The sequence below is a fragment of the Anomaloglossus baeobatrachus genome, chromosome 4, assembly GCF_048569485.1.
Source record: "Anomaloglossus baeobatrachus isolate aAnoBae1 chromosome 4, aAnoBae1.hap1, whole genome shotgun sequence".
Taxonomy (NCBI): Eukaryota; Metazoa; Chordata; class Amphibia; order Anura; family Aromobatidae; genus Anomaloglossus; species Anomaloglossus baeobatrachus.
Window position 1 is genome coordinate 95958093 of NC_134356.1, and position 27195 is coordinate 95985287.

Below are 27195 nucleotides of genomic sequence, written 5' to 3' on the forward strand. Positions count from 1 at the left end.
GACGGATTTGAAACGACTGAAGTGTGAAAGTAGCCGTAGTGGTAACAAATGTTTTTGGGAAACTCAAGAGCAGAGAACTATGAAAAGTTGTTGGAAAATCTTAAAACATACAAGGATGTTGACTGTAACATCCTTAAAGATTAATTTCTTACATTCACATCTCAACCTTTTCCTACCAAACTGCAGAGCAAGTCAAGAGAGTAAGAAATTTCACTAAGACATTGCGAGTATGGAGAAAAAAAGATATCAAGGAAAATGGAATCTGGATTGCAGATTACTGATGAACCGATTATAATAGATGATCCAAGCAAGAGAAGAAGAGACAAGCAAGAAAGAGTCATCACTGAATGAGGACCACATTTTGTAGTATTTCGACATGTTTTAGTTACCGTATTATAAGATGTACTTTTCCTCCCAAAAAATTGGGAGGAAAATGAGGGGTGCATCGTATAATCCGAATGTTGCTTACCGGGTATGGTGAAGAGGGATCGCAGGAGCAATGGTGTGAGCGCTGTGCTTGGGCTGCAGGCTACATCCTGAAAATGTTGGCGGTGTGGACTTCAAATAATGGCGCCTGGAGTCGGCGTGTGCGCAGATGGAGCACTCACCTCAAGATCTCATTTGCGCACGCGCCACCTCCGGCCCATTGATCTCCCAGCAGCAAACTTAAGGAAAACGGCGCTCGGAGGTGGCGCGTGCGCAGATGAAATCTTGAGCCGAGAGCTCCATCTTCGCATGCACATACTCTAGGCTCCATTTCTTTGAAGCCCACGCTGCCGACAGTTTTTGGAAGTTGCCTGCCTCACTGCGCCTGCAGCGAGCATGTGGGACACCCGCCGCACCGCCCGCAACATCGCCCAACTCCACCACCCCTCCTGCCTCCTGTCAACCTGCCCCATCACTGTTGCCGCCTGATCCCGGTAAGGCCCTGTGCCCATGCTGCGTTTTTATTGCGGATTTTGCCACATTTTTTTTCGCAGATTTGCGCTGGATTTCTCTAAAATCCGCAGTACAGTGAGTCCCCAGCCATTTCCATGGCATTTTTGAAGTGTTGTGCCCATGCTGCGTTTACTTACACTGCGGAAATAGTGCAGATTTCCCTGCGGAAAAATCTGCAGCATGTCAATTATTCCTGCGGATTTACCTGTGGATTTTGCCCATGCAAGTGAATGTGAGGTCAAAAACCCACAACAAATCAGCAGGTCTGTTCCCACAGGGTGTTTTACCTGCGTTTTTGGTACAGATTTGACACGATATATATATATTGACATTTACATGACATCAAGAATTTTTTTTTTTCCCTCAACCTAATCTGAGCTTTATTCATACACACAACAGTGTACAATGTTTACAATCCGCACCAAATTCCGCACCAAAACGCACAAAAAACGGACAAAAAAAGTAACCAAAGTTTTGGTGCGTTTTTCTGGGAGATACTGCAGATTTTGCTGCAGAAAAATCCGCAACATCTTTTGTCCGCGGGCACATAGCCTAAGACACCACCGGATTGTAAGACGGACCACTTTTTCTTTTTTTACCTTTTTTTCCTCTAAATTTGGGGTGTGTCTTATAAACTGAAAAATACGGTATTTGAATTGTTGCTAAGTTTTTTTAAATTTTCTCTAGGATTGTAGATTAAATTAATAATTTGCTGATTTACAAAATTCTAGAGAATATTTTAGCGCACTCTGCATTATGTTCTACCTCTGCTATCCATCCTGGAAATTTATGATTAAACTGAGAAATAGGAGTAACACTTACTTTGCAGTTGGTACTAGTTAGGCTACTTTCACACATCCGGCTTGAGCTCTGCGGCTCAATCCGGCTGTGCAAGCTATGCAACGGATGCAGTGAAAACACCGCATCCTTTGCATAAGTTTTTCCCATGCGGCCCGCCCGGTTTTTGCCGCTTGCGGCATGCTACTGAGCATGCGCAGTGGCAAAAACCGCATGCGGCGGCCGAATGCGGTATTTGCCGCATCGCGCCGCATCCGGCCGCCATAGGCATGCATTGAGAGATGCGCCGCATCGGCCGAATGCGGCGCGATGCGGTTTTTTTCGCCGCACGAAAAAACGGGCCAGGCAACGTTCCATCCGGCCGCCGCATCGGCTAAATCTGCCGCATGCGGCAAAAAACGGATGGAACGCAAGGCCATGCGGCACAATGCGGCACTAATTAAAGTCTATGCAGGAAAATCGCAACCGGCAGCAAAAAAAACCGGTTGCGATTTTCCTGCAAAGTGCCGGATTGTGCCGCAGAAGAAAAACCGGAGGTGTGAAAGTACCCTTAGTAGCGTGTATCACTATACAAATAATTGCTGGAAAAAAATGAGACACGACACCTCCTGGTAAAGGCTTCAAAATTATGGTTGGCAGCTGCGGCTCCTTTCCTGAGCGATGGTGAACAGACAACACCGCAGGATTCCCAACAATATAGAAGAAAATGCAGCAAATTAGCGATAAAGGCAAGGATTCTTTACTGATAATCAGGCTACATGTTGCAATACCAAATTGGTATCTTCATCAGGCCAAATACCTAATACCATATTTTCCCTGATGATGCCACCAATTCGGTGTTGAAATGTGTCACCTGAAAGTTTTGTCAATAATTATACCTTAAATGCTCTTCTTATTCCATGAGATTCAGGCTTTGAAACACTAACAATTGGCCTCCATGGGTCACATAGCTCATGTTGCAGAAAAGAAGCCAGGAAATGTTCCGGTGTGACCATAGCCAGAGACAAGACTAGTCTGGTGCCTCAACCAAGCCTCAACCAAGTAAGTCCTTCTATCACCTACACAAGCTCTGGGAGAAGCCAGACCAGGCAGAAGCTTTCTGTGAGAACCAGTTCCAAGAAACTGGTAAGTCCTTCTATCGCCTACATGAGCGCTGGGAGAGGCCAGCCCAGGCAGAAGCTTTCTGTGAGGACCAGTCCCAAGAAGCTGGTAAGTCCTTCTATCACCTACACGAGTGCTGGGAGAAGCCAGCCCAGGCAGAAGCTTTCTGTGAGGACCAGTGCCAAGAAACTGGTAAGTCCTTCTATCGCCTACATGAGCGCTGGGAGAGGCCAGCCCAGGCAGAAGCTTTCTGTGAGGACCAGTCCCAAGAAGCTGGTAAGTCCTTCTATCACCTACACGAGTGCTGGGAGAAGCCAGCCCAGGCAGAAGCTTTCTGTGAGGACCAGTGCCAAGAAGCTGGTAAGTCCTTCTATCACCTACACACGCTCTGGGAGAAGCCAGCCCAGGCAGAAGCTTTATGTGAGGACCAGTGCCAAGAAGCTGGTAAGTCCTTCTATCACCTACACGAGCGCTGGGAGAAGCCAGCCCAGGCAGAAGCTTTCTGTAAGGACCAGTCCCAAGAAGCTGGTAAGTCCTTCTATCACCTACACGAGCGCTGGGAGAAGCCAGCCCAGGCAGAAGCTTTCTGTGAGGACCAGTGCCAAGAAGCTGGTAAGTCCTTCTATCACCTACACACGCTCTGGGAGAAGCCAGCCCAGGCAGAAGCTTTCTGTGAGGACCAGTGCCAAGAAGTTGGTAAGTCCTTCTATCACCTACACGAGCGCTGGGAGAAGCCAGCCCAGGCAGAAGCTTTCTGTAAGGACCAGTCCCAAGAAGCTGGTAAGTCCTTCTATCACCTACACGAGCGCTGGGAGAAGCCAGCCCAGGCAGAAGCTTTCTGTGAGGACCAGTGCCAAGAAGCTGGTAAGTCATTCTATCACCTACACACGCTCTGGGAGAAGCCAGCCCAGGCAGAAGCGTTCTGTGAGGACCAGTGCCAAGAAGCTGGTAAGTCCTTCTATCACCTACACGAGTGCTGGGAGAAGCCAGCCCAGGCAGAAGCTTTCTGTGAGGACCAGTGCCAAGAAGCTGGTAAGTCCTTCTATCGCCTACACGAGCGCTGGGAGAAGCCAGCCCAGGCAGAAGCTTTCTGTAAGGACCAGTCCTGAGAAGTTGGTAAGTCTTAAGTTTTGAATTACATGATTGAATGTAAAAAATATGTCTCTTAGCATATTAAATAAGAAAAATGTGAGCATTTTCCTTCGCGAAAGAAAACTAATAAGTGCTCATAAAGTGTTGATGTTTGCAGAAACTTCAAGGAATGTAGAGAGTTGCATTTCTGCATCTTAGGTGAAAATCCAGAAGGGAAGAAAATATTAGAAGAGTCCCTAAAAATAGTGTGCTACCTGCTGGAAAGAGCCACTGCTCTGATCACAAAAACAGGGGAACTTCCATAATTAGGCAATAAAGAGAACCCGACAGATCAATGGTGCCGCCACATCTGAGGGCAGCCTGTGATAAGAGCTGCTGAGATGATTCAGACATAGCATTTGTAAACAGCACAATAAAGTTTTACATTACTGGTGTAAATGGTAACTAGTGGAATCTCTCCCCAGTTCAGGACCATGCAGCGGGCAGCCCATCCCACCCACAAAGCTATTGATGGTGATATGGGCTCCGCGATTATCACAAAGTGCTCTCCAACAGGTCATAAACTGGAAGGTAAGGCTTCACAAAATGGACTTACTGAAATAATAATGCTCCTAATAAGAATGTCAGCAAAATCCACCATTGTTTTCTGTATTGGTCACTATTAAAACACCCCAATGTTTACTATGATAATGCAGACGTCACTGCCGCGACACACACATCATACTGTGGGGCGCGCAGCTGTGACGTCAGGGGTTCACCAGAGTTTATTCTGACACCCTGTGGCTGCGACTAAACTAAGTGATGTCACGCTGATCGTGCAGCTCACTCTGGTAATTTGCAGTCACAGGTGGAGAACTCCAGCTGTGACCGTAAATCACATAAGTGACGGCACCGCTGAACACGCGGCTCACTTCAGTCACTCAAGTGATTTGCGGTCACAGGTGGAGGACTCCAGCACTGGCTACAGCTAACCTGAGTGACGTCACCGCTGATAGTGCGACTCACTTCAGTTGCTGCGTGGAACTTACAGCGAGCAGTCATGCTCTCTAACGCTCATTGTGAGAGGACAGGGATGTAGTAGAGCTGAATCACCGTGGGACCTCGTGTGGATATCTTCAGACCTGCAGAAGTGTTTGGGGATTAATAACGTGGAGAAAGAGAGGACTTTTTGTATTCTATTAAAGGATTTTTGGGGGGCTTATGTTTATTTACTTTCACTTACAGATTAGCGATGGGGCGGGGTCTCAGACGTCTGCCATCACTAATTTAGGACTTAAGCCTGCTTTACACGGGACGACCGATTGTGCGATTTCACAATCGATCGTACCCGCCCCTATCGTTTGTGTGTCACGGGCAAATCGCTGCCCGTGTCGCACAAAGTCGTGAAACCCCCGTCACATGTACTTACCTGCAGAGCGACCTCGCTGTGGGCGGCGAATGTCCCCTTCCTGAATGGGGAGGGACGTTCGGCGTCACAGCGACGTCACACAGCCGCCGGCCAATAGAAGCGGAGGGGCGGAGATGAGTGGGACGTAAACATCCCGCCCACCTCTTTCCTTCCGCACTGCCGGCGGGAGCCACGGGACGCAGGTAAGCTGTCTTCATTATTCCCGTGGTGTCACACGGAGCGCCATGTGCTGCCACGGGAATGATGAACAACCTGCTGCAGGAAAAATAAACGATATTATGAAACTGAGCGACGAGTACACGACTCACGATTTGTGAGCGATACTGCGTCGCTCAGACGTTTCACACGAGACGACGTCGTGTACGATGCCGGATGTGCGTCACGAAAACCGTGACCCCGACGATGCATCGCATAATTCATCGTCTCGTGTAAAGCACCCTTTAGTGGCAGCTATGGGCTGCTATTAACTCTTTATTACCCCAACTGCCACTGCACCAGGGCAATGGGAAAAGCCAGGTCCAGTGCCAGAATTGGCGCATCTAATGGATGCGTCACTTCTGGGGTGGCTGCGGGATTCTATGGTTAGGCTGGAAAGGGCCAAATAACCATGGCCTTTCCCACCCTAATAATATCAGCCCCCAGTTGTCTGCTGCACCATGGCTGGTTTTAGAACATGGGGGGGGACCCCACGTCATTTTTTTATTTATAAATAAATCAAATTAAAAAAAAAAGCGTGGGTTCCCCTCAATTTTTCATAACCAGCCAATATACAGCAGACAGCTGGGGGTTGCAGGCCGCAGCTGCTGCTGTTCCTGTGCTGGATATGAAAAATGGGGGGGAACCCAACGTCATTTTTTTTACCAAAAAAATAATTAAAACAAAAAACAGCTGGCCAAGATAGCTATCCCTCTATTGTGCTGTTCTGTTATTTCTTTCTATCTATTCTGTTCTAGCTATTCTTTCTAGTTTTTTATATCTATCTATTCTAGCAATCAATTATCCTATCCTATCATATTTTGTTCCTCCTTTAAAAAACACATTAACAAAAACACGGCAAAAACGCACCAAAATGCGGCAAAAATACATGCTTTTATATGCTTTTCTGGCCAGAGGTGCTTTTTTTTGCTGAAGAAATAAAACTATAGTGTGCGCACATACCGTTACAAAGCTTTTATTCCAGAAGTCTGTTGTGAAACCTTTAATAAATTGGGCCCAAAGTCTGCATTGAACTTGAGGGGGGAAAGCATTGAAGCATTGAAGCCACCGCTTTTTTATTGATGGCCTATCCTTAAAGGGGCACTTTGCACACTGCGACATCGCAGGCCGATGCTGCGATGCCGAGTGCGATAGTGCCCGCCCCCGTCGCAGCAGCGATATGTGGTGATAGAAAGTTATCGCTACGCCAGCTTCACACACACACTCACCTGCCGTGCGACGTCCCTGTGGCCGGCGACCCGCCTCCTTGTTAAGGGGGCGGGCCGTGCGGCGTCACTGCGACGTCCCACGGCAGGCGGCCAATCAGAGCGGAGGGGCGGAGATGAGCAGGATGTAAACATCCTGCCCACCTCCTTCCTTCCGCATATCCTACGGAAGCCGCAGTGAGGCCGGTAGGAGACGTTCCTCGCTCCTGCGACTTCACACACTGCGATGTCGCATGCGATGCCGGAAGTGCGTCATTTTCAATTTGACCCCACCGACATCGCACCTGCGATGTCGCAGTGTGCAAAGTGCCCCTTAGGATAGACCATCAAAATCTGATCTTTGGGAGTGCAAAGACCAGCACCTCCACCAACCAAGCTGCTTCAGGAGCCAGCTATAAGTCCTTAGATGCTCTCATTTCTATAGAGGCCATGGCCGGATACCACAGATCCACCCACTAGTCACATGGATAGGGAGTGGATCTCTAGTATCCGGCCATGGCCACTATAGAAATGACGGAGCTGCGGTGTCCAGCAGCAGCCAAGAACTTCCGACTGCCCACAGAAATAGCAGATTGTCAGGGGTGGAGGGTGTTGCACACCCACTGATGAGATATTGATGGCTGGCCCCATTCACAATGCGTTCTGATCTCCGTTCAGTGGTCTTGACGGGGCTTCCGTCCGAAACCCCCGCAAAACGGGTTTTGGACGCATGCGCCAACGGGCCCATTGACTATAATGGTGCAGATGGAGTCATCATGTGCTCTGTCGTGCACCATTTTCATGAGTATACGCTTTCCAGAAACACCCCATAGGTAGTATACCCGGTGGGGTTCAGACGGAAGCCCCGACGGGACTACTGAACAGAGATCAGAAAGCGGTGTGAAAGGGGCCTTATCCTAAAGATAGGCAAAAACAGTGGCAACACCTTTAAGTCTTTTCAAGTTGTCTTTAAATTTTACAGACATTAAGACCATTATAGAAAATGGGTCGTGAATAGGGATGATCGAATACCTCAAATATTCGGCTTCGAGAATATTTTTCGAATAGGTCGCCGCCATTCAACTATTCGCGAATATTCGATGCGCAATGTAAGTCTATGAGAAACCCGAATAACAACTATTCTAAACTATTCGGGCTTCCCATAGACTTACATTGCGCATCGAATATTCGCATAGCGGCGACCTATTTGGAAAATATTCGCGAAGCCGAATATTTGATCTATTCGATCATCCCTAGTCGTGAAGGTGGACATCGCCTTTAAACTGGAAAAGGCAGTCACTGTTTGAAATGGAATGAAACTGAAATATTAAGTGGTATGGGGCTTTTAATGAAATAGATTTCGAGGAAGATTAGAGCAGATTCGGGTGCAATTTCCTTGTATTTGGTGACAACCTTTACTACTTTTAGTAGCATAAATAATAGATAAATGGGAATGTCTGAAGATCTGATGAGGTGTACGGCGCTTCCTTCCTTAAATCTTGGTGGAAAAGCATATGTTGCGACAGGACGAACATTCCCTGAAGCCTATATTGAATTACATGTAACAAGTATCAAGGTGGCTTAAGAAGAATAATGTTTAAACAGGTTCAAACTCCAATGTCTGAAACCACCTCAAAGGAGGATTCATGGAGTATAAAAGCAATTAATCATCTCCTTCTCCACAATAGGAGATTTCCAGTGACGGACCCCAGAACAGCCAGAAGAGCGCATGCTTGGAGATCTGCCTTCAACACAGGATTAGACAGCTAATCCGTGCTGCCTACCAATGCTAGACTGGCTTCAGGCAATTTCCCTTCCAGCACAAAGTCTCCAGAAAGAAAGAACACTTGTACTTTACACAGGCACAAAGCAAACAAGAAATAGAATAAGAAAATAACATAGGTAAAAAAACAACAAAATCACAATGGCTGGAATAGAGATAAAAGCTACATTTCTAGCAAACAGTAACTAATCTTCACTTCATGAACTTCAGTCACAAGTTCACATATGTAAGAAAAACAAAAAAAACAAAACCCCTATCATTAACCAGAATGTGTCCCATTAAGTGTTCCTTCATACAGTCTGACCATTTACCTATCAGACTAAATGAGCAGGATAGAGAGATGGCTGGGAAAAAAACCCAGAATGGACTTGTGCAATGTGGCAATCAATCGATTTTGACAGTTATTCCACAAATGTACATTGTAAGTGGACAGTAGTGATGAGCGGGCACTACCATGCTCAGGTGCTCAGTACTCGTAACTAGTGATGAGCGGGCACTACCATGCTCAGGTGCTCAGTACTCGTAACTAGTGATGAGTGAGCACTACCATGCTCAGGTGCTCAGTACTCGTAACTAGTGATGAGTGGGCACTACCATGCTCAGGTGCTCAGTACTCGTAACTAGTGATGAGTGGGCACTACCATGCTCAGGTGCTCAGTACTCGTAACTAGTGATGAGTGAGCACTACCATGCTCAGGTGCTTAGTACTCGTAACTAGTGATGAGTGAGCACTACCATGCTCAGGTGCTTAGTACTCGTAACTAGTGATGAGTGAGCACTACCATGCTCAGGTGCTCAGTACTCGTAACTAGTGATGAGTGGGCACTACCATGCTCAGGTGCTCAGTACTCGTAACTAGTGATGAGTGGGCACTACCATGCTCAGGTGCTCAGTACTCGTAACTAGTGATGAGCGGGCACTACCATGCTCAGGTGCTCAGTACTCGTAACTAGTGATGAGCGGGCACTACCATGCTCAGGTGCTCAGTACTCATAACTAGTGATGAGTGAGCACTACCATGCTCAGGTGCTCAGTACTCGTAACTAGTGATGAGTGAGCACTACCATGCTCAGGTGCTCAGTACTCGTAACTAGTGATGAGTGGGCACTACCATGCTCAGGTGCTCAGTACTCGTAACTAGTGATGAGCGGGCACTACCATGCTCGGGTGCTCAGTACTCGTAACTAGTGATGAGCGAGCACTACCATGCTCAGGTGCTCAGTACTCGTAACTAGTGATGAGCGGGCACTACCATGCTCAGGTGCTCAGTACTCGTAACTAGTGATGAGCGAGCACTACTATACTCAGGTGCTCAGTACTCGTAACTAGTGATGAGCGAGCACTACCATGCTCAGGTGCTCAGTACTCGTAACTAGTGATGAGCGGGCACTACCATGCTCAGGTGCTCAGTACTCGTAACTAGTGATGAGCGAGCACTACTATACTCAGGTGCTCAGTACTCGTAACTAGTGATGAGCGAGCACTACCATGCTCAGGTGCTCAGTACTCGTAACTAGTGATGAGCGGGCACTACCATGCTCAGGTGCTCAGTACTCGTAACTAGTGATGAGCGAGCACTACTATACTCAGGTGCTCAGTTGGAAGCTCGGACGGCTCAATGCGTGTACCAAGTATAATGAAAGTCAAAGGGAAACTCAAGCATTTTTCCTGGAAGATTTCCAAGAAAAATGTTTAAGTTCCCCATTGACCTCCTTTATACTTGGTACACGAGTCACGACCAGCCGAACATCAAACTGCTTGTTACGAGTATCAAGCACCCGAGCATGGTAGTGCTCACTCATCACTAGTTGTTACGAGTACCAAGCACCCGAGCATGGTAGTGCTCACTCATCACTAGTTGTTACGAGTACCAAGCACCCGAGCATGGTAGTGCTCACTCATCACTAGTTGTTACGAGTACCAAGCACCTTAGTACGGTAGTGTTCGCTCATCAATAGTGGTTACGAGTACCAAGCACCCGGTACATACATATACATACTGTGGCTATTTGCTTTCATTAAGTACTGTATATTCTAGTGCAAAACTCACTCAACTGAATAGGCTCATACAATGAGTGCAGAAAAGGCTTTTTCTAATGCTTTGCGCTAATATTTGACCGGTACAGCAGCACAGCGGATGAATGGAGGACGGCATGTGTGGCAAACATCGCACCGTTATAATGTTTGCTTACCCTGGCTCTTGTATGCTCTACCTAATTATATCTACCAATACAGAGAAATCAATCACAGCTCCTAAGAATCTATTTAGTTTATTAATTTACAAATATATCCTCTTTGTCAGATCAGTCACATCACTTGCTCCCCATGCATCTCCATGCGCTTGTCAAAAATGTGGACAAGTGCAGAAACTGTCTGCTGTTGCAATGCGGTCAAGACTACGATATGCCGTCATTACTTTCCCCCACATGGACATTGTTCATGTGGGCTAAGGCGGGCTTTGCACGCTACGACATCGCAGGCTGATGCTGCGATGCCGAGCGAGATAGTCCCCGCCCCCATCGCAGCGGCGATATCCGTGTGATAACTGCCGTAGCGAACATTATCGTTACGGCAGATTCACATGGACTTACCTGTCCTGCGACCGTCGCTCTGGTCGGCAACCCGCCTCCTTATTAAGGGGGCGGGCCGTATGGCGTCACTGCGACGTCACACGGCAGGCGGCCAATAGGAGCGGAGGGGCGGAGATGAGTGGGATGTAAACATCCCGCCCACCTCCTTCCTTCCGCATATCCTATGGAAGCCGTGGTGACGCCGGTAGGAGATGTTCCTCGCTCCTGCGGCTTCATACACAGCGATGTGTGCTGCCGCAGGAACGAGGAACAACATCGGACCGTCGTGTCAGCGTAATCATGGATTACGCCGACGCTGCACCGATGATACGATTACGACGCTTTTGCGCTCGTTAATCGTATCATCGAGCCTTTACACACTACGATGTCGCCTGCGATGCCGGATGTGCATCATTTTCAATTGGACCCCACCGACATCGCACCTGCGATGTCGTAGTGTGCAAAGCCCGCCTAACACCAACTTACAACATCTGTGTGAATTCAACCTAAATCATGCCATATCATAAGTGATCTAGTAAGTGCCATGGTGCCTACGTCTCCCTCAAAGTGGCAATCATGGGGCTAATAGAAAGCGTCCTGCCTTGTGTCTCTACAAAACTGGCTCTTCCAGCTTCAATATCTTCGTTAGACTGTAGGGTCATGTAAATTGTTGGCTTTGTTAACTGTTAATTGTTGCTAATGAAGTAGGGGAGCAAATCAAGTCAGTAGTTACTCCGAAAATATTAGCGCCTCCGTAAGGAGTGAAGGGTCTTGTTGTATGAAAGGCTTTGCTTTTATGCTGTTGAATGTGCATTAAAATACATAAAATAGTAGAGATTTATGTAAATGTTCAAATTAACTTACATAAAGTTGTAACCTACAAACAATAATAATGATATCAGGTTGGCTTCATATTAGTGTTATCTGTACGTATTGTAAGTATAACATGGCTGCTCTAATAATAGTTGGCTTAACCCTACTAGTGATATTTTCTCATGCTACCAGACAAGCGTTAAAGGCTAAAGGTTGCTTTACACACTGCGATATCGCTAGCGATTGCTAGCAATGTTGTAAGTGACAGCACCCGCCCCCGTCGTTCATGCGACATTTGGTGATCACTGCCGTAGCGAACACTATCACTACGGCAGCGTCACATGCACATACCTTGTCAGCGACGTCGCTGTGACCACCGAACAATACCTCCTTCAAGGGGAAGGTGCGTTCGGCGTCATAGCAACGTCACTGCGACGTCACTAAGCGGCCAATAGCAGAGGAGGGGCGGAGATGAGCGGCCGGAACATGCCGCCCACCTCCTTCCTTCCTGATTGCCGGTGGACGCAGGTAAAGAGATGTTCTTCGTTCCTGAGGTATCACACATAGCGATGTGTGACACCACAGGAACGACGAACAACCAGCGGCATGCACCACCAACGATATTATGACAAGGAGCGACGTGTCAACGATCAACGATTTTTTTATGTTTTTGCGATCGTTGATCGTCGCTCCTTGGTGTCACACACAACGATATCACTAACGGCGTCGGATGTGCTTCACTAATGACGTGACCCTGACGATATATTGTTAGCGATATTGTTGTGTGTAAAGTACCCTTAAGAATACCTTACAGCAGATTGTTTGTTTTATCCGTTCTCTTTCTACAGTGTTTCCCCAAAAATAAGCCCTAGCAGGAATTTTTTGCATTTTCGCCGTAAGGCTTAAATATAAGCCCTCCCCCGAAAATAAGCCCTAGTGAAGTTTAATAATGAAGTATCCATGCAGCTAAAAAAGTGAAAGAATACTGCAGGACACTTCATTATAGAAAGAAGACACCCCCAAAAGAGAGAAGACAGAAGAGAGAAGACCCCGCAATCATACTGACCAGACACCGAATGGGAGGACCTGCAGTGAAACGCATCAAGGATCTGTGGTAGAACGCACACATTAGAACGCACACATCAGATCACACAGACAATCACATCAGATCGCACACGCACTCACACATCAAATCGCACACGCAATCACACATCAAATCGCACACGCAATCACACATCAAATCGCACACGCAATCACACATCAAATCGCACACGCAATCACACATCAGATTGCACACGCAATCACACATCAGATCGCACACGCACTCACACATCAAATCGCACACGTAATCACACATCAAATCGCACACGCAATCACACATTAGATTGCACACGCAATCACACATCAGACCGCACACGCAATCACACATCAGACCGCACACGCAATCACACATCAGATTGTACACGCAATCACACACCAGATCTCCCAGGCAATCACACATCAGATCACATACGCAATCACACATCAGATCGCACACATCAGATCGCACACAGAATCACACATCAGAGCGCACACACAATCACACATACACACTCAGGCGGGCTTTGCACACTACGACATCGCAGGTGCGATGTCGGTGGGGTCAAATTGAAAATGACGCACTTCCGGCATCGCATGCGACATCGTAGTGTGTAAAGGCACGATGATACGATTAACGAGCGCAAAAGCGTCGTAATCGTATCATCGGTGCAGCGTCGGCGTAATCCATGATTACGCTGACGCGACAGTCCGATGTTGTTCCTCGCTCCTGCGGCAGCACACATCGCTGTGTGTGAAGTCGCAGGAGCGAGGAACATCTCCTACCGGCGTCACCGCGGCTTCCGTAGGATATGCGGAAGGAAGGAGATGGGCGGGATGTTTACATCCCACTCATCTCCGCCCCTCCGCTCCAATTGGCCGCCTGGCGTGTGACGTCACTATGACGCCGCACGACCCGCCCCCTTAACAAGGAGGCGGGTCGCCGTCCAGAGCGACGGTCGCAGGACAGGTGAGTCCATGTGAAGCTGCCGTAGCGATAATGTTCGCTACGGAAGCTATCACAAGGAAATCACTGCTGCGACGGGGGCGGGTACTATCGCGCTCGGCATCACAGCATCGGCCTGCGATGTCGCAGCGTGCAAAGTACCCCTCACTCTCACCACATCTGACAATTCCAATTTATTCTGGCTGGCAGAAGAACCTGGGACACATTGCAGTGGAGCTCAAGGAACGGCGATGGAATGCATCGATGCGTTCCACCGCAGGTCCTCGCACTCTACTGTCCCAGGTTCCTCTGCCGGATGGAAGCAATCTGTAGCGCTGGAAGTGGAGAGTGTGTGTGTGTGATCTGATGTGTGATCTGATGTGTGAATGTGTGTGCGATCTGATGTGTGAATGTGTGAATGTGTGCGCGATCTGATGTGTGAATGGATGTGTGATTGTGTGTGCGATCTGATATGTGATCTGATGTGTGATTGTGTGCGATCTGATGTGTGATTGTGTGTGTGAGCTGATGTGTGATTGCATGTGCTATCTGATGTGTGATTGCATGTGCGATCTGATGTGTGAATGTGTGTGCGATCTGATGTGTGATCTGATGTGTGATTGTGTGTGCGATCTGATGTGTGATCTGATGTGTGATAGTGTGTGCGATATGATGTGTGATTGTGTGTGCGATCTGATGTGTGATTGTGTGTGCGATCTGATGTGTGATTGTGTGTGCGATCTGATGTGTGATTGTGTGTGCGATCTGATGTGTGATTGTGTGTGCGATCTGATGTGTGAATGTGTGTGCGATCTGATGTGTGAATGTGTGTGCGATCTGATGTGTGAATGGATGTGTGATTGTGCGATCTGATATGTGATCTGATGTGTGATTGTGTGCGATCTGATGTGTGATTGTGTGTGTGAGCTGATGTGTGATTGCATGTGTGATCTGATGTGTGATTGCGTGTGCGATCTGATGTGTGATTGTGTGTGCGATCTGATGTGTGATTGTGTGTGCGATCTGATGTGTGATCTGATGTGTGGTAGTGTGTGCGATCTGATGTGTGATTGTCTGTGCGATCTGATGTGTGATTGTCTGTGCGATCTGATGTGTGATTGTGTGTGCGATCTGATGTGTGATTCTGTGTGCGATCTGATGTGTGATTCTGTGGGCGATCTGATGTGTGTGTATGTGTGTATATATGATTGTGTGTGCGATCTGATGTGTGTGTATATATGAGTGTGTGTGCGATCTGATGTACGCGAGTGTCAGCCAGAAGAGCAGGGGAGGACTGCATCGAGCATTCCTGCTGGGAGCACCCGCCGAAGATCACAGGAGGTCCGCGAAGCGATGTGGACATGCGGGGTCTGGTAGGTATGATTCTCCTGAGAAGTGTCTGCTTTTTTTGGGGGGTGTGGAGGAGGGGAAACTTACACCCATACACCCAACCATGTTTCCCTGAGAATAAGCCATACCCCGAAAATAAGCCCTAAAGCATTTTTTGAGGGCAAAAAAACATAACACAGAGTCTTATTTTCGGGGAAACAAGGTAAGTGCAAAGTTAACCGACTTTCACAGTCTTCATTAGTAGTCGCCTGTAGACAGGTCCGCGGCAGTTTCTCCTGTCCCCTGCCCTGGATTGACAGCTGCCTGCCTATATGAGCACGTAGGCAGAGACCTGGCAATCCAGGGCCTACAATAACTTGCCAGTGACCAATATAATGCACAATCTTCTTTTCCATAAACTAGAACTGTAGGCTAGGGGGCTAAATTGAGAATATATAAGAATGAACACATGCTTTTTATCAGAGCGTCACAATAAAGCCAAAACAATCTCATAATAAACAGTTAAACATTTTCATTAGGATTTAATAACTCGCTGAAGGGTTGTTCAGGCATTTACAGTGGTTTAACCCCTTGGTTACAGATTTATGAGACCCTAGTGGGGAACCACAGTAGGAGTCATTTGGGGTCGTCATCTGACGAAACCTATCAATAGAAAAAGTTATTGCCCAAATTGTTTTGATTGGATGTTAAGTTTCAGCTTTAGAAGAATATCAGACCACCCAACAGTGTCCCGGATCAGTGTGTGTGGCCCCCGGCATTCCAGCACGAAGAAGATATTGATTTCCGACATGAGAGAACAATCTAGTTTAGCCTAAGTAAAATCAGACTGATACGAGTGCCGGTCTAGAGCGGCGGGACAGCACAATATTATGTAAGGTTACTGCAACTCATCCAACACAGATCACAATACATTGCAATAGGCTGAAGAGTCAGTCCATGAATCCCCCACCAGCCATGAAGTAAGGAGGTCAGATCACTCCCGTCATGCAGAAGTGAGAGATTCTAAAAAGTCAACGCCGGCAATTACCATCACATGTAGAATGGAGCCTCACCAAGCCCTCCCTTCCCCATTCACAATGGTGTAGGGGAGTTTTAATAATTGGATCTCCATTCTGGAACCACAACCTGAAGTAATGGAATAATAGCCTGCAGATTATTCACACCCTCATTCCTTCCTCACATCATTATATAGCTCCCTTTACAATCAGTGGAAGTCTTGGTACAAGTTATCAGGATTCACAAATGACCAGGAGGTGATCTGCAGACCCCGGCCACAACGTAGAGCATCGGCCACAACGTAGAGCTTCGGCCACAACGTAGAGCTTCGGCCACAACGTAGAGCTTCGGCCACAACTTAGAGCTTTGGCCACAATGTAGAGCTTCGGCCACAACGTAGAGCTTCGGCCACAACGTAGAGCTTCGGCCACAACGTAGAGCTTCGGTCACAACGTAGAGCTTCGGCCACAACGTAGAGCTTTGGCCACAACGTAGAGCTTTGGCCACAATGTAGAGCTTCGGCCACAACGTAGAGCTTCGTCACAACGTAGAGCTTCGGTCACAACGTAGAGCTTCGTCACAACGCAGAGCTTCGGTCACAACGTAGAGCTTCGGCCACAACGTAGAGCTTCGGCCACAACGTAGAGCTTCGGCCACAACGTAGAGCTTCGGCCACAACGTAGAGCTTTGGCCACAATGTAGAGCTTCGGCCACAACAGAGCTTCGGCCACAATGTAGAGCTTCGTATTAGACTCAGCACACCTGTTATATCCACCTGCTGCTGTTGGAGGGGTACTGGGTGTCCGACCCGCAATGATCTCATATTGATAATCTTTCCCAAGGATATAGTCTTAAAGGGAACCTGTCACCAGTTTTTTAGTGTATGAGCTGATCCCACCACCTTCCTTAGAAGCTATGCTGCATTCTAAAAAGTGGTATATTATGTCCTGACCCCCCTACATACCCCCCCCAAAAAAATTTTTGTATAGCTCCTGCGTTGTATGAAAATGCGACTGTTCCGGACTGATGATGATTGATGTGGATGACACATCCTGCATCCTCTAGATAGCCAAACACAATCTTGCGCCTGCGCAGGAAGATCGTGGTTGACGTAGGTGCATTTTGCTTTGTCCTGCTGCCAACGAATCGGCATTAATCAGATGGGGGAGACAGCGATTACCAGCGAAGAGGCGGGACAGGAGCCACTACAATAGCGCCTATCGGACCGGACGGTTTGTATTTGCATACAGTGCTGGAGCTATTCAAAGGTTTTTTTGGGGGGAGTCAGGACATAATATACCACTTTTTAGAATGCAGCGTAGGTGCTAAGGAAGGTGGTGGGATTAACTCATACACTAAAAAACTGGTGACAGGTTCCCTTTAAGAATATGCTATTCTAAAACCCTTTAAAAAGAAAAAGCAAACAAAACAAAAAAGCAAAATTCTAAGTGTATATTAAAATGATAGAAGAGATGATCAAGTAGAAAATGCCTCCTTAACAGCAGCAGACATTTGTGATGGAAGTAGGCAACTTTCCGTTATGTAACATACAAAAAACAAAAATCATCATATATTGAAGGGGTTTTCCATTTTCAGGAGAACATTTGTGTCTCCAAGCAGTTTGTTGTGAAAAAAAAAAAACAAACGAACAAAAAAACCCCCTATTTCCCCACCAGACCCCCTCCGCTCCTCGATACTGTTGCTTGTCTCCCGTCCTTCTCTTAGCTCGTCAAAATTGCAATGTGCGTATATTTAAAATCCCATCATTATGTGATAATATGGAAAAAATCTGTCTCTTTTGATTGGATCTTAAAATATTGTGGGTTTTAGAGGGTGATAACATTTCTGGCCCATTCTTAGAGCCGCTTCAATACTTCCCCGGTCTTTACTGACTGCATGTGTGACATCACGACTACAGGGCACATGACCACTGCAGCCAATCAATGGGGTCAGCAGCTCTGACATTTACATCGGCATCACAGCTGAGCCTAGTGATTGGCTGCAGCGGTCAGGTGTTCTGTAGTCGTGACAACATTGACCAGGGAAGTGGTAGAGCAGCTTGCTGGACCTGGGGAGAGTGAGCAGAGGCCTGTTTACTATTTGCTACAGCTGCCAGCCTATGAAACAACAAAATGTAATTCCAGACAGCCCTTTACATCATTAGACGTTCTGTGGCCTCGGAATATCCGGTATTATGGCAGACTCACCAGTGTAGACATAGACCCATTAGACAGATACGGATCTGACAGCATGAGGAATGGATAACTGGAATATCCTGAACCTTTATACATGGGCTCCTCCTGATGTTTGATGCCTACAGGAATATAGAAAAAGAGAAATAATAATACAATAGCAATACTCTTCATTTAAATAGACTTCTATGCTAAGTGTTTCCGCAGGACAAGCCCTTCTACCATCATACCGGTCAGAATCTACTTTCATAATGGGGGGGGAGATGTATTCGCACTAGTATGAAGACATAGTAAAGTAGTTGGATATATTTAATCCTAGGGAAGATATGTATCACTTAGGCACAGGATAGGTGATACATGTCTGATTTTGTCAGGGATCCCACTACAGAGATCCCCTTCATTCAGCAGAATTAGGATCCTGATGCCTCATGTATGTACATGGCATAATGTGGCTTAACACTAGAAGTCCCAGGAATTTCGAGCTCCATAGGGTTCCAATGGTAGAAATGTTAAATGACCCCTCTCTGGGATTTCTAGTGTTAAAGCCCCCAAAAAAACATTAGACTTTTGACTGACCGGTCATTATTAGCTGGTTTTGCCAACATTAGGCTGATGTTTACGGGGGCCTCCTAACTCTCCCACCACCGAAGTAAGGATCAGTGCAATTTCAGCCTCACTATCCTCATGGTATAGGCAAGATAATCTGCCAAAATAGGAGTATGTTGGCGGCTGTCTCGTAGAGAGCAAAGAGGGAGTACTCATGTGTATGAAGGAGTCAGAAGAGACAGGCGATTAATCAGGTGACCTATGATTCGGCAGACAGTGGTCTTATTGTGTATGGAAACCCTTGGGAAGACCACCAAGGTCAGTGCTAGGCTAATACCTTTCCCACAATGAATGGAATTGGCAGAACACACTGTATATCGAACCCATAATTAGGGTGAATGGGGTATGTGGACCTTTGTGTTAGTGATCAGGAATTGCAAATAGTGGATAAGTAATGTATATTTTTTTGGAAAAATAATTTTAAAAATTTCAGTTTCAGCTGCAATCTTCCATCTCCATTTTACTTGTTTGAAAAAAAAAGAATATTTATATATTATACTTATATACATACACACAAGAATATAGACCGAAGTGCAGTAATTCGTTGGGTCGTCAGACAAATGACACATCGGTGGAGACATATTTAGTAATCGCTCGCTCTTTTTCTCTTAAGCAGGTATCAATTGTTCACTATAGTCAAAATCAGTTGAATCAGCCATTTTTATCTGATATCTATGGAGTTTTTAAAAGGGCAAGTCAACACAGGACGGATTTGTACAGGTAAAACGCCACAAAACTAGAGACCAATCTCAAAAATATGAAGAAGATTTAAATAATGTAAATGAGGAGTTTGTGAAAAAAAAAATTTAATATTGGAAAAAAATTGCAGTTTTCAGCACTGGTTACAGTTATTCAACAATATCAAACATATTAGTAAATATATTCTCATTCTTTTCCAAGATTCCATTTTTGATCAGATCCTAACAGAAGCCTATAGGTGCGTCCCCTGGAGAGGACGGTCTCTTATATGCGCTCTCCTAGCTTATATCAACAACCACGCTCAGTGAAAATACGGCTTTCCATCAAAGGCTTTTAGAAATGTGGCGGTGTAAGGAGCAATATATGGCAATATGCATATAAATATCAATGATATTTGTAACATCACTACATTCTATTAAAATGCACTTCAAAATATGTTGTGTACTGTATGCAATGTAATTTATGTAATATTAAATATATAGGCTGTACCATTCAGAAAGTTAAAAAAAAAAAACATTTATAAAATAATAAAAATAAATCATACTCCCGTGTAACCAAACATTTTTTAGAGACACAGAATAGCAATGTTCACAATCTGATTTTTTTATGGCATCAAAGAAGTTAATCACTCAGATAGAGGCAGAGATTGGAGAAATAAAACTATTAACAGAGGGGTTTTGGATAATTAAACTAAACGTAAGCAATGTGTAGTATTATCGAACTGCAGTGGAGCTGTGGAGGACACTGTGGAACTATGGGGGGCATTATGAAGCTATAGGGGATACTGTGGAACTATGGTGGAGAGTATGGGGCAATTGAGGGAGGGTGATTGTGAAAAGGGGCTGTGATGGTGGGATATTGTGAGGGTTCATGTTCTGGGCGTGGTGGTCTACCTATTCGATCTATTCAGAAACTTGTGGACAAGAAGGGGTATTTATCATGTTTTTGAAGTAAAATTACTGTACCACAGTTGTGAGAAAGTATACAGTTTTTATTATTACAAAAAGTGCAAATATCAAAATCACATGTGATGACGTAACACCCCGCCCACCTCCTTCCTTCCTCATTGCCGGCGGGAGGCAGGTAAGCTGTGTTCATCGTTCCCGGGGTGTCACACGGAGCGATGTGTGCTGCCTCGGAAACGATGAACATTTAGAAAATGAGCGACGTGTCAGCGATGAACGAGAAGGTGAGTATTTCTGCTCGTTCAGAGCTTTAAGCGGGCTTTACACGCTACGATATATCTAACGAGATATTGGCGGGGTCACGTCGTAAGTGACGCACATCCGGCATCGTTAGTGATATCGTAGCGTGTGACATCTATGAACGAGCAGAAATACTCACCTTCTCGTTCATCGTTGACACGTCACTCATTTTATAAAAAAATCACACGTCCTGTTGTTCATTGTTCCCGAGGCAGCACACATCGCTCCGTGTGACACCCCGGGAACGATGAACACAGCTTACCTGCGGCCACCGCCAATGCTGAAGGAAGGAGGTGGGCGGGATGTTTATGTCCCGCTCATCTCCGCCCCTCCGCTTCTATTGGCCGGCCGCTGTGTGACTTCGCTGTGAAGCCGAACGTCCCCCCCCCTTCAGGAAGTGGATGTTCACCGCCCACAGCGAGGTCGTTTGGAAGGTAAGTACATGTGACAGGGGGTTACAACATTGTGCGACACGGGCAACAAATTGCCCGTGCCACACAAACGATGGGGGCGGGTGCGATTGCAAATGCGATCGCACGAGAAATTGACGCGTGTAAAGCAGCCTTTAGATTGATCCTCTGAGGGAATAGCCAACACCCCAGAGAGACTGTGAGAAACTCCGATTTTCCTGGAAAAGGACTGCTGGAGGATTATGACTAACCTCCTGGGAAATTTATACCATTACTAGACGATTTTACCCTCTGTGTGGTGGATTATTTGATGGACATCCTGGATTGTATGGAATAAATATTCTTTGGATGGTTCAATCATCTCGCGCTCTGTTGATTATGTGATATCAGAAAAGGACCCCATGACAGGGGCATAGTATAGCAGGAATGGGGAGTGAATTTAAGCAGAGAGGCAGTGAGGGGGAAATATTATGGAAAGGGACAGTGTGGAGAGGTGCATTGTGAGGGGGGGGGAATTATGCAGAGGGACAGTGTGTGTGGGAGATATTATGGAGAGGGGCAGTGTGGAGAGGGGCAGTGTGTGGGGGATATTATGGGGAGGGGTAATGTTGAGGAATATTATCGAGAAGGGCAGTGTGGGGATGATATTTTTTGCAGGAATCACAGTGAGTTGCATCATAGGAGATATGTATCTCAGTGGTTCTAGTGCTGCATTCATGAACTGACGGTGGTTCTGGTACCACATACATGTGCTGACGGTAATTCTGATCTTGTACACATGTAGCAATCCATAATGTGTTTCATATGTTCAATATGTTAAAGCTTAAAATCCTCAAAATTTAAAGATGTTAGATTATGAGGAGAATTTGGTGAGCTTCTGGTTTGAACTCTGTTCAAGTTAGCATGTGTTCACACTGATTTTTTTATGGAGCAGAAACTCTCCAAATCCTCAAAACTTGCTACTAGGGATGGATTAATACACCGATGATGGTTTTGGGGATGTATTTATGCAAGTACTCCTTTAAAATGTTTGCAGCTCTTGGGTCTGGTTAAGTATGGCGATGTGGCCCTTGGACCCAAAAATTATGTACACCACTGGAATAAAGCACTGAAGATTTTACCAGCCTATTACAATGCAGTATCTTTTCTTTCCCAAAATCTACAATGAATTACATTACTAGACAAATATGAAACTTGTACTGCAGATGTTATCTGGGAGAAAACTGACATATAGTCCAGATACAGTTTTGCAGGATGTCAATTTATGGTTTTTCACATCTCTCAACATTGCAAGGGTGAAATCTGCAGTTGAGGGGGTGCAGCAGGGGTGAAATCTGCAGTTGAGGGGGTGCAGCAGGGGTGAAATCTGCAGTTGAGGGGGTGCAGCAGGACTAAACTGTGGCACATGCAGTCTTAAAATATTTTACATATACAGTGTGTCCACCCATATCCTGTCCACCGCCATTAACTTGAGAACGGGTATAGGAATAGAAGTGGAGTCTAGGTATAGTAAAGTAGCCATGCGCTACGCAATGAAACCACCTTTAGCGCCACCTGGTGGAAAACAGAGTTAGCATTTTTATCTCGAAAACGGAACGAGATAGAGAAAAAAAGTGAATTAAAAAATTGTAGGGCATCATCAATTTAATACGAAACGACACCTTGCATACAGAAATGCTATGATATGAAACCCATGACCCCCCCCAAAATATTGAATGCTGGTCACGCATATGGCGCTCATTTAACTTTGATGCTCAAAGTGGCCACCGTCAGCTGCAATGCACATCTGGACTCTGGACAGCATACTGTATCTTGCTGCACGTTGTGCAATATGGCAGGTGACACGTTTGCACAAGCATCTGTGATACGTCGTCGTAGGTCCTGCAATGTTGGTGGAGGGGTCGCATACATCTGCTGTTTGATGTGACCTCACAGAAAGAAGTCCAATGGGGTCAGGTCAGGTGAGCGTGGAAGCCACTCCACACAGCCACCATACCCAATGACTTGTAGGAAGGTCTCCATGAGGTATCGCTTCACGTCCGCAGCCTTGTGAGTTTTACACGTTCTAATCATAGCATTTCTGTATGCAAGGTGTCGATTCGTATTGAATTGATGATGCCCTACAATAATTCACTTTTTTTCTCTATCTCGTTCCGTTTTCGAGATAAAAATGCTAACTCCGTTGTTTTCCACCAGGTGGCGCTATAGGTGGTTTCATTGCGTAGCACATGGATACTTTATTATACCTAGACACCACTGTATATCATAATGTCAAAATAATGATAACAAATAACCTCCTAAACAAACTGAATGGTCGGCCAGGATAATGCCAATTTTAGATTGTTCCTTAATTCTCTAAAGAGGTTGCCTGAGATCGGTCAATATTGGGAGCATAGGATTAATGTTGTAAACTAACAAAATAGGCCATACGTACCTGTTGTGGCCATCGCCGTTCCAGCACCCCCTCATGAGTGCTGAAGTCATGGTGGTGAATGCAGGCGGCACAAGAGCAACTAGGGGCAGCAAAGGCTCCAATAGGTACATAACGCTTATTTTCATTTTTTACAGCACCACTTGCCTTTGCCCCAATTTTGTCCCATCTCCACCAAACCCTTTAAGAATAAGAAGGCTTTGAAAATTAAATGTGTTGAATGCGAAAAGTAGCAGCACCCAGAAGCTTTGTAAAGGCTCCCCCCACAGCCATGTCCTTCTGTGTCAGTATGTGACTGTTGCGCTAGGTACGGGGAAGTACCAAGCGAACGGGAAGGGAAACCCGGTGTCTAGGGAAAGGGCAGATGGTGACCCCCTGACGAAACCTACTGCTGGTATCTTGGGTCCCTCACCACCCTAGATAGGTTCCGTACCTATGCGCTGAGCCGGATACCTGACCCTGGGAATCCCTAGTGCTGGACCCTAAATAGGGAACGGATGAGATGAGCTCTTCACTAACCCTACTAAATACTATAGACGACACAAGGAGGACACATAGCGGGAAAAGCATGAACTACTTATCTACAGATGACACAGGTAAAAGTTCAGCAACAACACCATAGAGGAGTACAAGCCACCTGCTTGCAACCAGAGCTAGAATGAACTGAAAATATCACCAGCACCAGTCCAGGATAGAAAGGGTATTTAAGCACCAAGAGAATGCTGCTATCAGCAGCTGGGTGGAAGTCGAGCTACGGCTGGCTCCAAAAGGGAGAGAGATGAATCCAGTAGGAAAGCTACCTATACCAATGAATACTGACCTCAGGAACAATGGAAAGTCAATTGCTGTGATCTACTATGGCCAGAAACCATATTGTTGTCTGTCACCCGTGACAGGTCAAAAAGTTGTTCTTGTTTTATTTATTTTATTCCCATTGCTCCCCTGAATATTAAGCTATTTTTTTTTATTTTTTTTTGTAAATCCACCTTATGGCTCCTGAGATACGGACGGCAGGTGGCCAGAGATGCTCAATTCTGTAGCTGGCCCGTCAACAGATATTGGCCACGGCTGGGTACTGCACATCCACATCCTATTGATTTGAATAAGAGGCGGATGTGCAGTACCCGGCCGCTATCAGAAGGGGCAGGTTTGGGACTGAGCATTTCCCGCCGCTAGCTGTCGGGACCAAAAACAGCTGATCAGCGGGTGTGTCAGGTGTCAGACTCTGGCCGATCAGACATTGATGACCTATCCCAAGGACTAGCTATCAATGTTAAAGGGAACCTGTCGCCACTTTTTTGACCTATAAGCTGCAGCCACCACCACCGGGCTCTTATATACACATTCTAACATGCTGTATATAAGAGCCCAGGCCGCTGTGTGTAGAACATAAACACTTTATAATACTCACCTAACAGTTGCTCGGTTGGCCATATGGGCGTCTCCGTTCTCCTGTGCCGGCGCCGCCTCTTTTGGCCATCTTTGTTCTCCTTCTTCTCTAGCCGCAGTGAATGACGCATCCTACGTCATACATACTCGCCGGCATTCAGGTCCTGAGCAGGGCAGATCAAAGTATTATTACGGGTTGAAGGATTGTCTCTCACCCACCTCTGAGCCACCATTGGTAGGCCCTCCCTCTATGTACCATGGGTAAGTTTGGAATGCTTTTCCTTACATTGTGATTGTTTGATCCTATGGTGCATTTTAAATACACTTCTCTTGATAGTGATTGCACCTTGTTACTTAGCCCTATGGGGTAATGATGGGACAAATCATGGTGGTTCTTTGATGGGTGGGTGTAGGAATCCACCTCACCTCATGTATGTAACCTATGGAAAATGAATTTTAATGGTTTATGTGGTTTACAATAAAATCAATATATTTATATAATTGAATGAGTCTCCTATACGTGTTTTTTTACACAAAAAATATAGTGAATTTTGGGAGTATATTCCATGATATCCGTCTATATGGGGATTATTACATAATCTATTATGAGGAAATTGCAGTATTGTACTTTTCCCCTTCTGTCTATGTTTCATATGACAGATCAAAGTATTGTAGTGCGCCTGAGTGGGACCGGCGAGTGTGTATGACGTAGGACGCGTCATGCACACAGGAGTCAGAAGGTGGACAAAGATGGCCGAAAGGGCAGGCGCCAGCACCGGAGAACGGAGACGCCCATCTGGCCAACTGTGCGACCGTTAGGTAAGTATTAGAAAGTGTTTTTTATGTTCTCACAGCGGCCTGGGCTCTTATATACGGCATGTTAGAATGCTGTATATAAGAGCCCGGTGGTGGTGGCCGCAGCTTATAGGCCAAAAAAGTAGTGACCAACCTCTTGGATTTCTAGAAACACATTGCAGCCCTCCATACAGATTCCCCCTCACATCCTCTGCCATCAGAGGGGCTTACCCTCTATGTCCCCTCTCACACATAGCCAATGTCACTGGAAAGCAGAACATTTCCCATCCCTCGCTCACTCCATTTTCAGAGACAGAATCTACATTTGGTGACTCCTCCAGAAGATGTGGTGTCACTCCTTATCATCCGCGTCTAGACACCAGCCTTTGTTCTTCATCAGACTTCTCTGGGTACTTCAGATATCATTTCTGTGAGCTGTTTACACTCTGATCACAGGAGAAGCGATGACTAATCCGCAAGATGTCACTTCAAGGAAAAAAGAGCGAAACAATAGGGTCACACATGACAAATCACAACACCGCTACAGTGGAGCCGCTTCTACAGCCGCTGAGGTGAAAGGATTTTGATAAGCCATTTTCCTCTGCGGTGTATCAGCACCACTCCCCTGGTGGAACGCTACAGAGGAAATGTCACAACTGTACCTGCACACCTGAATATACACTGTGTGCACAGCTGCTCCGTCACTGCACACCTGAATATACACTGTGTGCACAGCTGCTCCGTCACTGCACACCTGAATATATACTGTGTGCACAGCTGCTCCGTCACTGCACACCTGAATATACACTGTGTGCACAGCTGCTCCGTCACTGCACACCTGAATATATACTGTGTGCACAGCTGCTCCGTCACTGCACACCTGAATATACACTGTGTGCACAGCTGCTCCGTCACTGCACAGCTGAATATACACTGTGTGCACAGCTGCTCCGTCACTGCACACCTGAATATATACTGTGTACACAGCTGCTCCATCACTGCACACCTGAATATACACTGTGTACACAGCTGCTCCGTCACTGCACACCTGAATATATACTGTGTGCACAGCTGCTCCGTCACTGCACACCTGAATATACACTGTGTGCACAGCTGCTCCGTCACTGCACACCTGAATATACACTGTGTGCACAGCTGCTCCGTCACTGCACACCTGAATATACACTGTGTGCACA

The 27195-nt window shown here is 46.3% G+C and overlaps 1 protein-coding gene across 7 annotated transcripts in view; it reads right to left on the bottom strand.

The window, feature by feature from the left end:
* Positions 1-27195, bottom strand: part of TCF7 (transcription factor 7) — a 224975-nt gene that overhangs the window by 172596 nt on the left and 25184 nt on the right. For all 7 annotated transcript variants that reach the window (XM_075344480.1, XM_075344479.1, XM_075344478.1 and 4 more), the window contains exon 3: positions 18480-18586. In XM_075344480.1, the coding sequence (XP_075200595.1) occupies positions 18480-18586 (107 nt within the window). The remainder of the gene's footprint in view (positions 1-18479; positions 18587-27195) is intronic.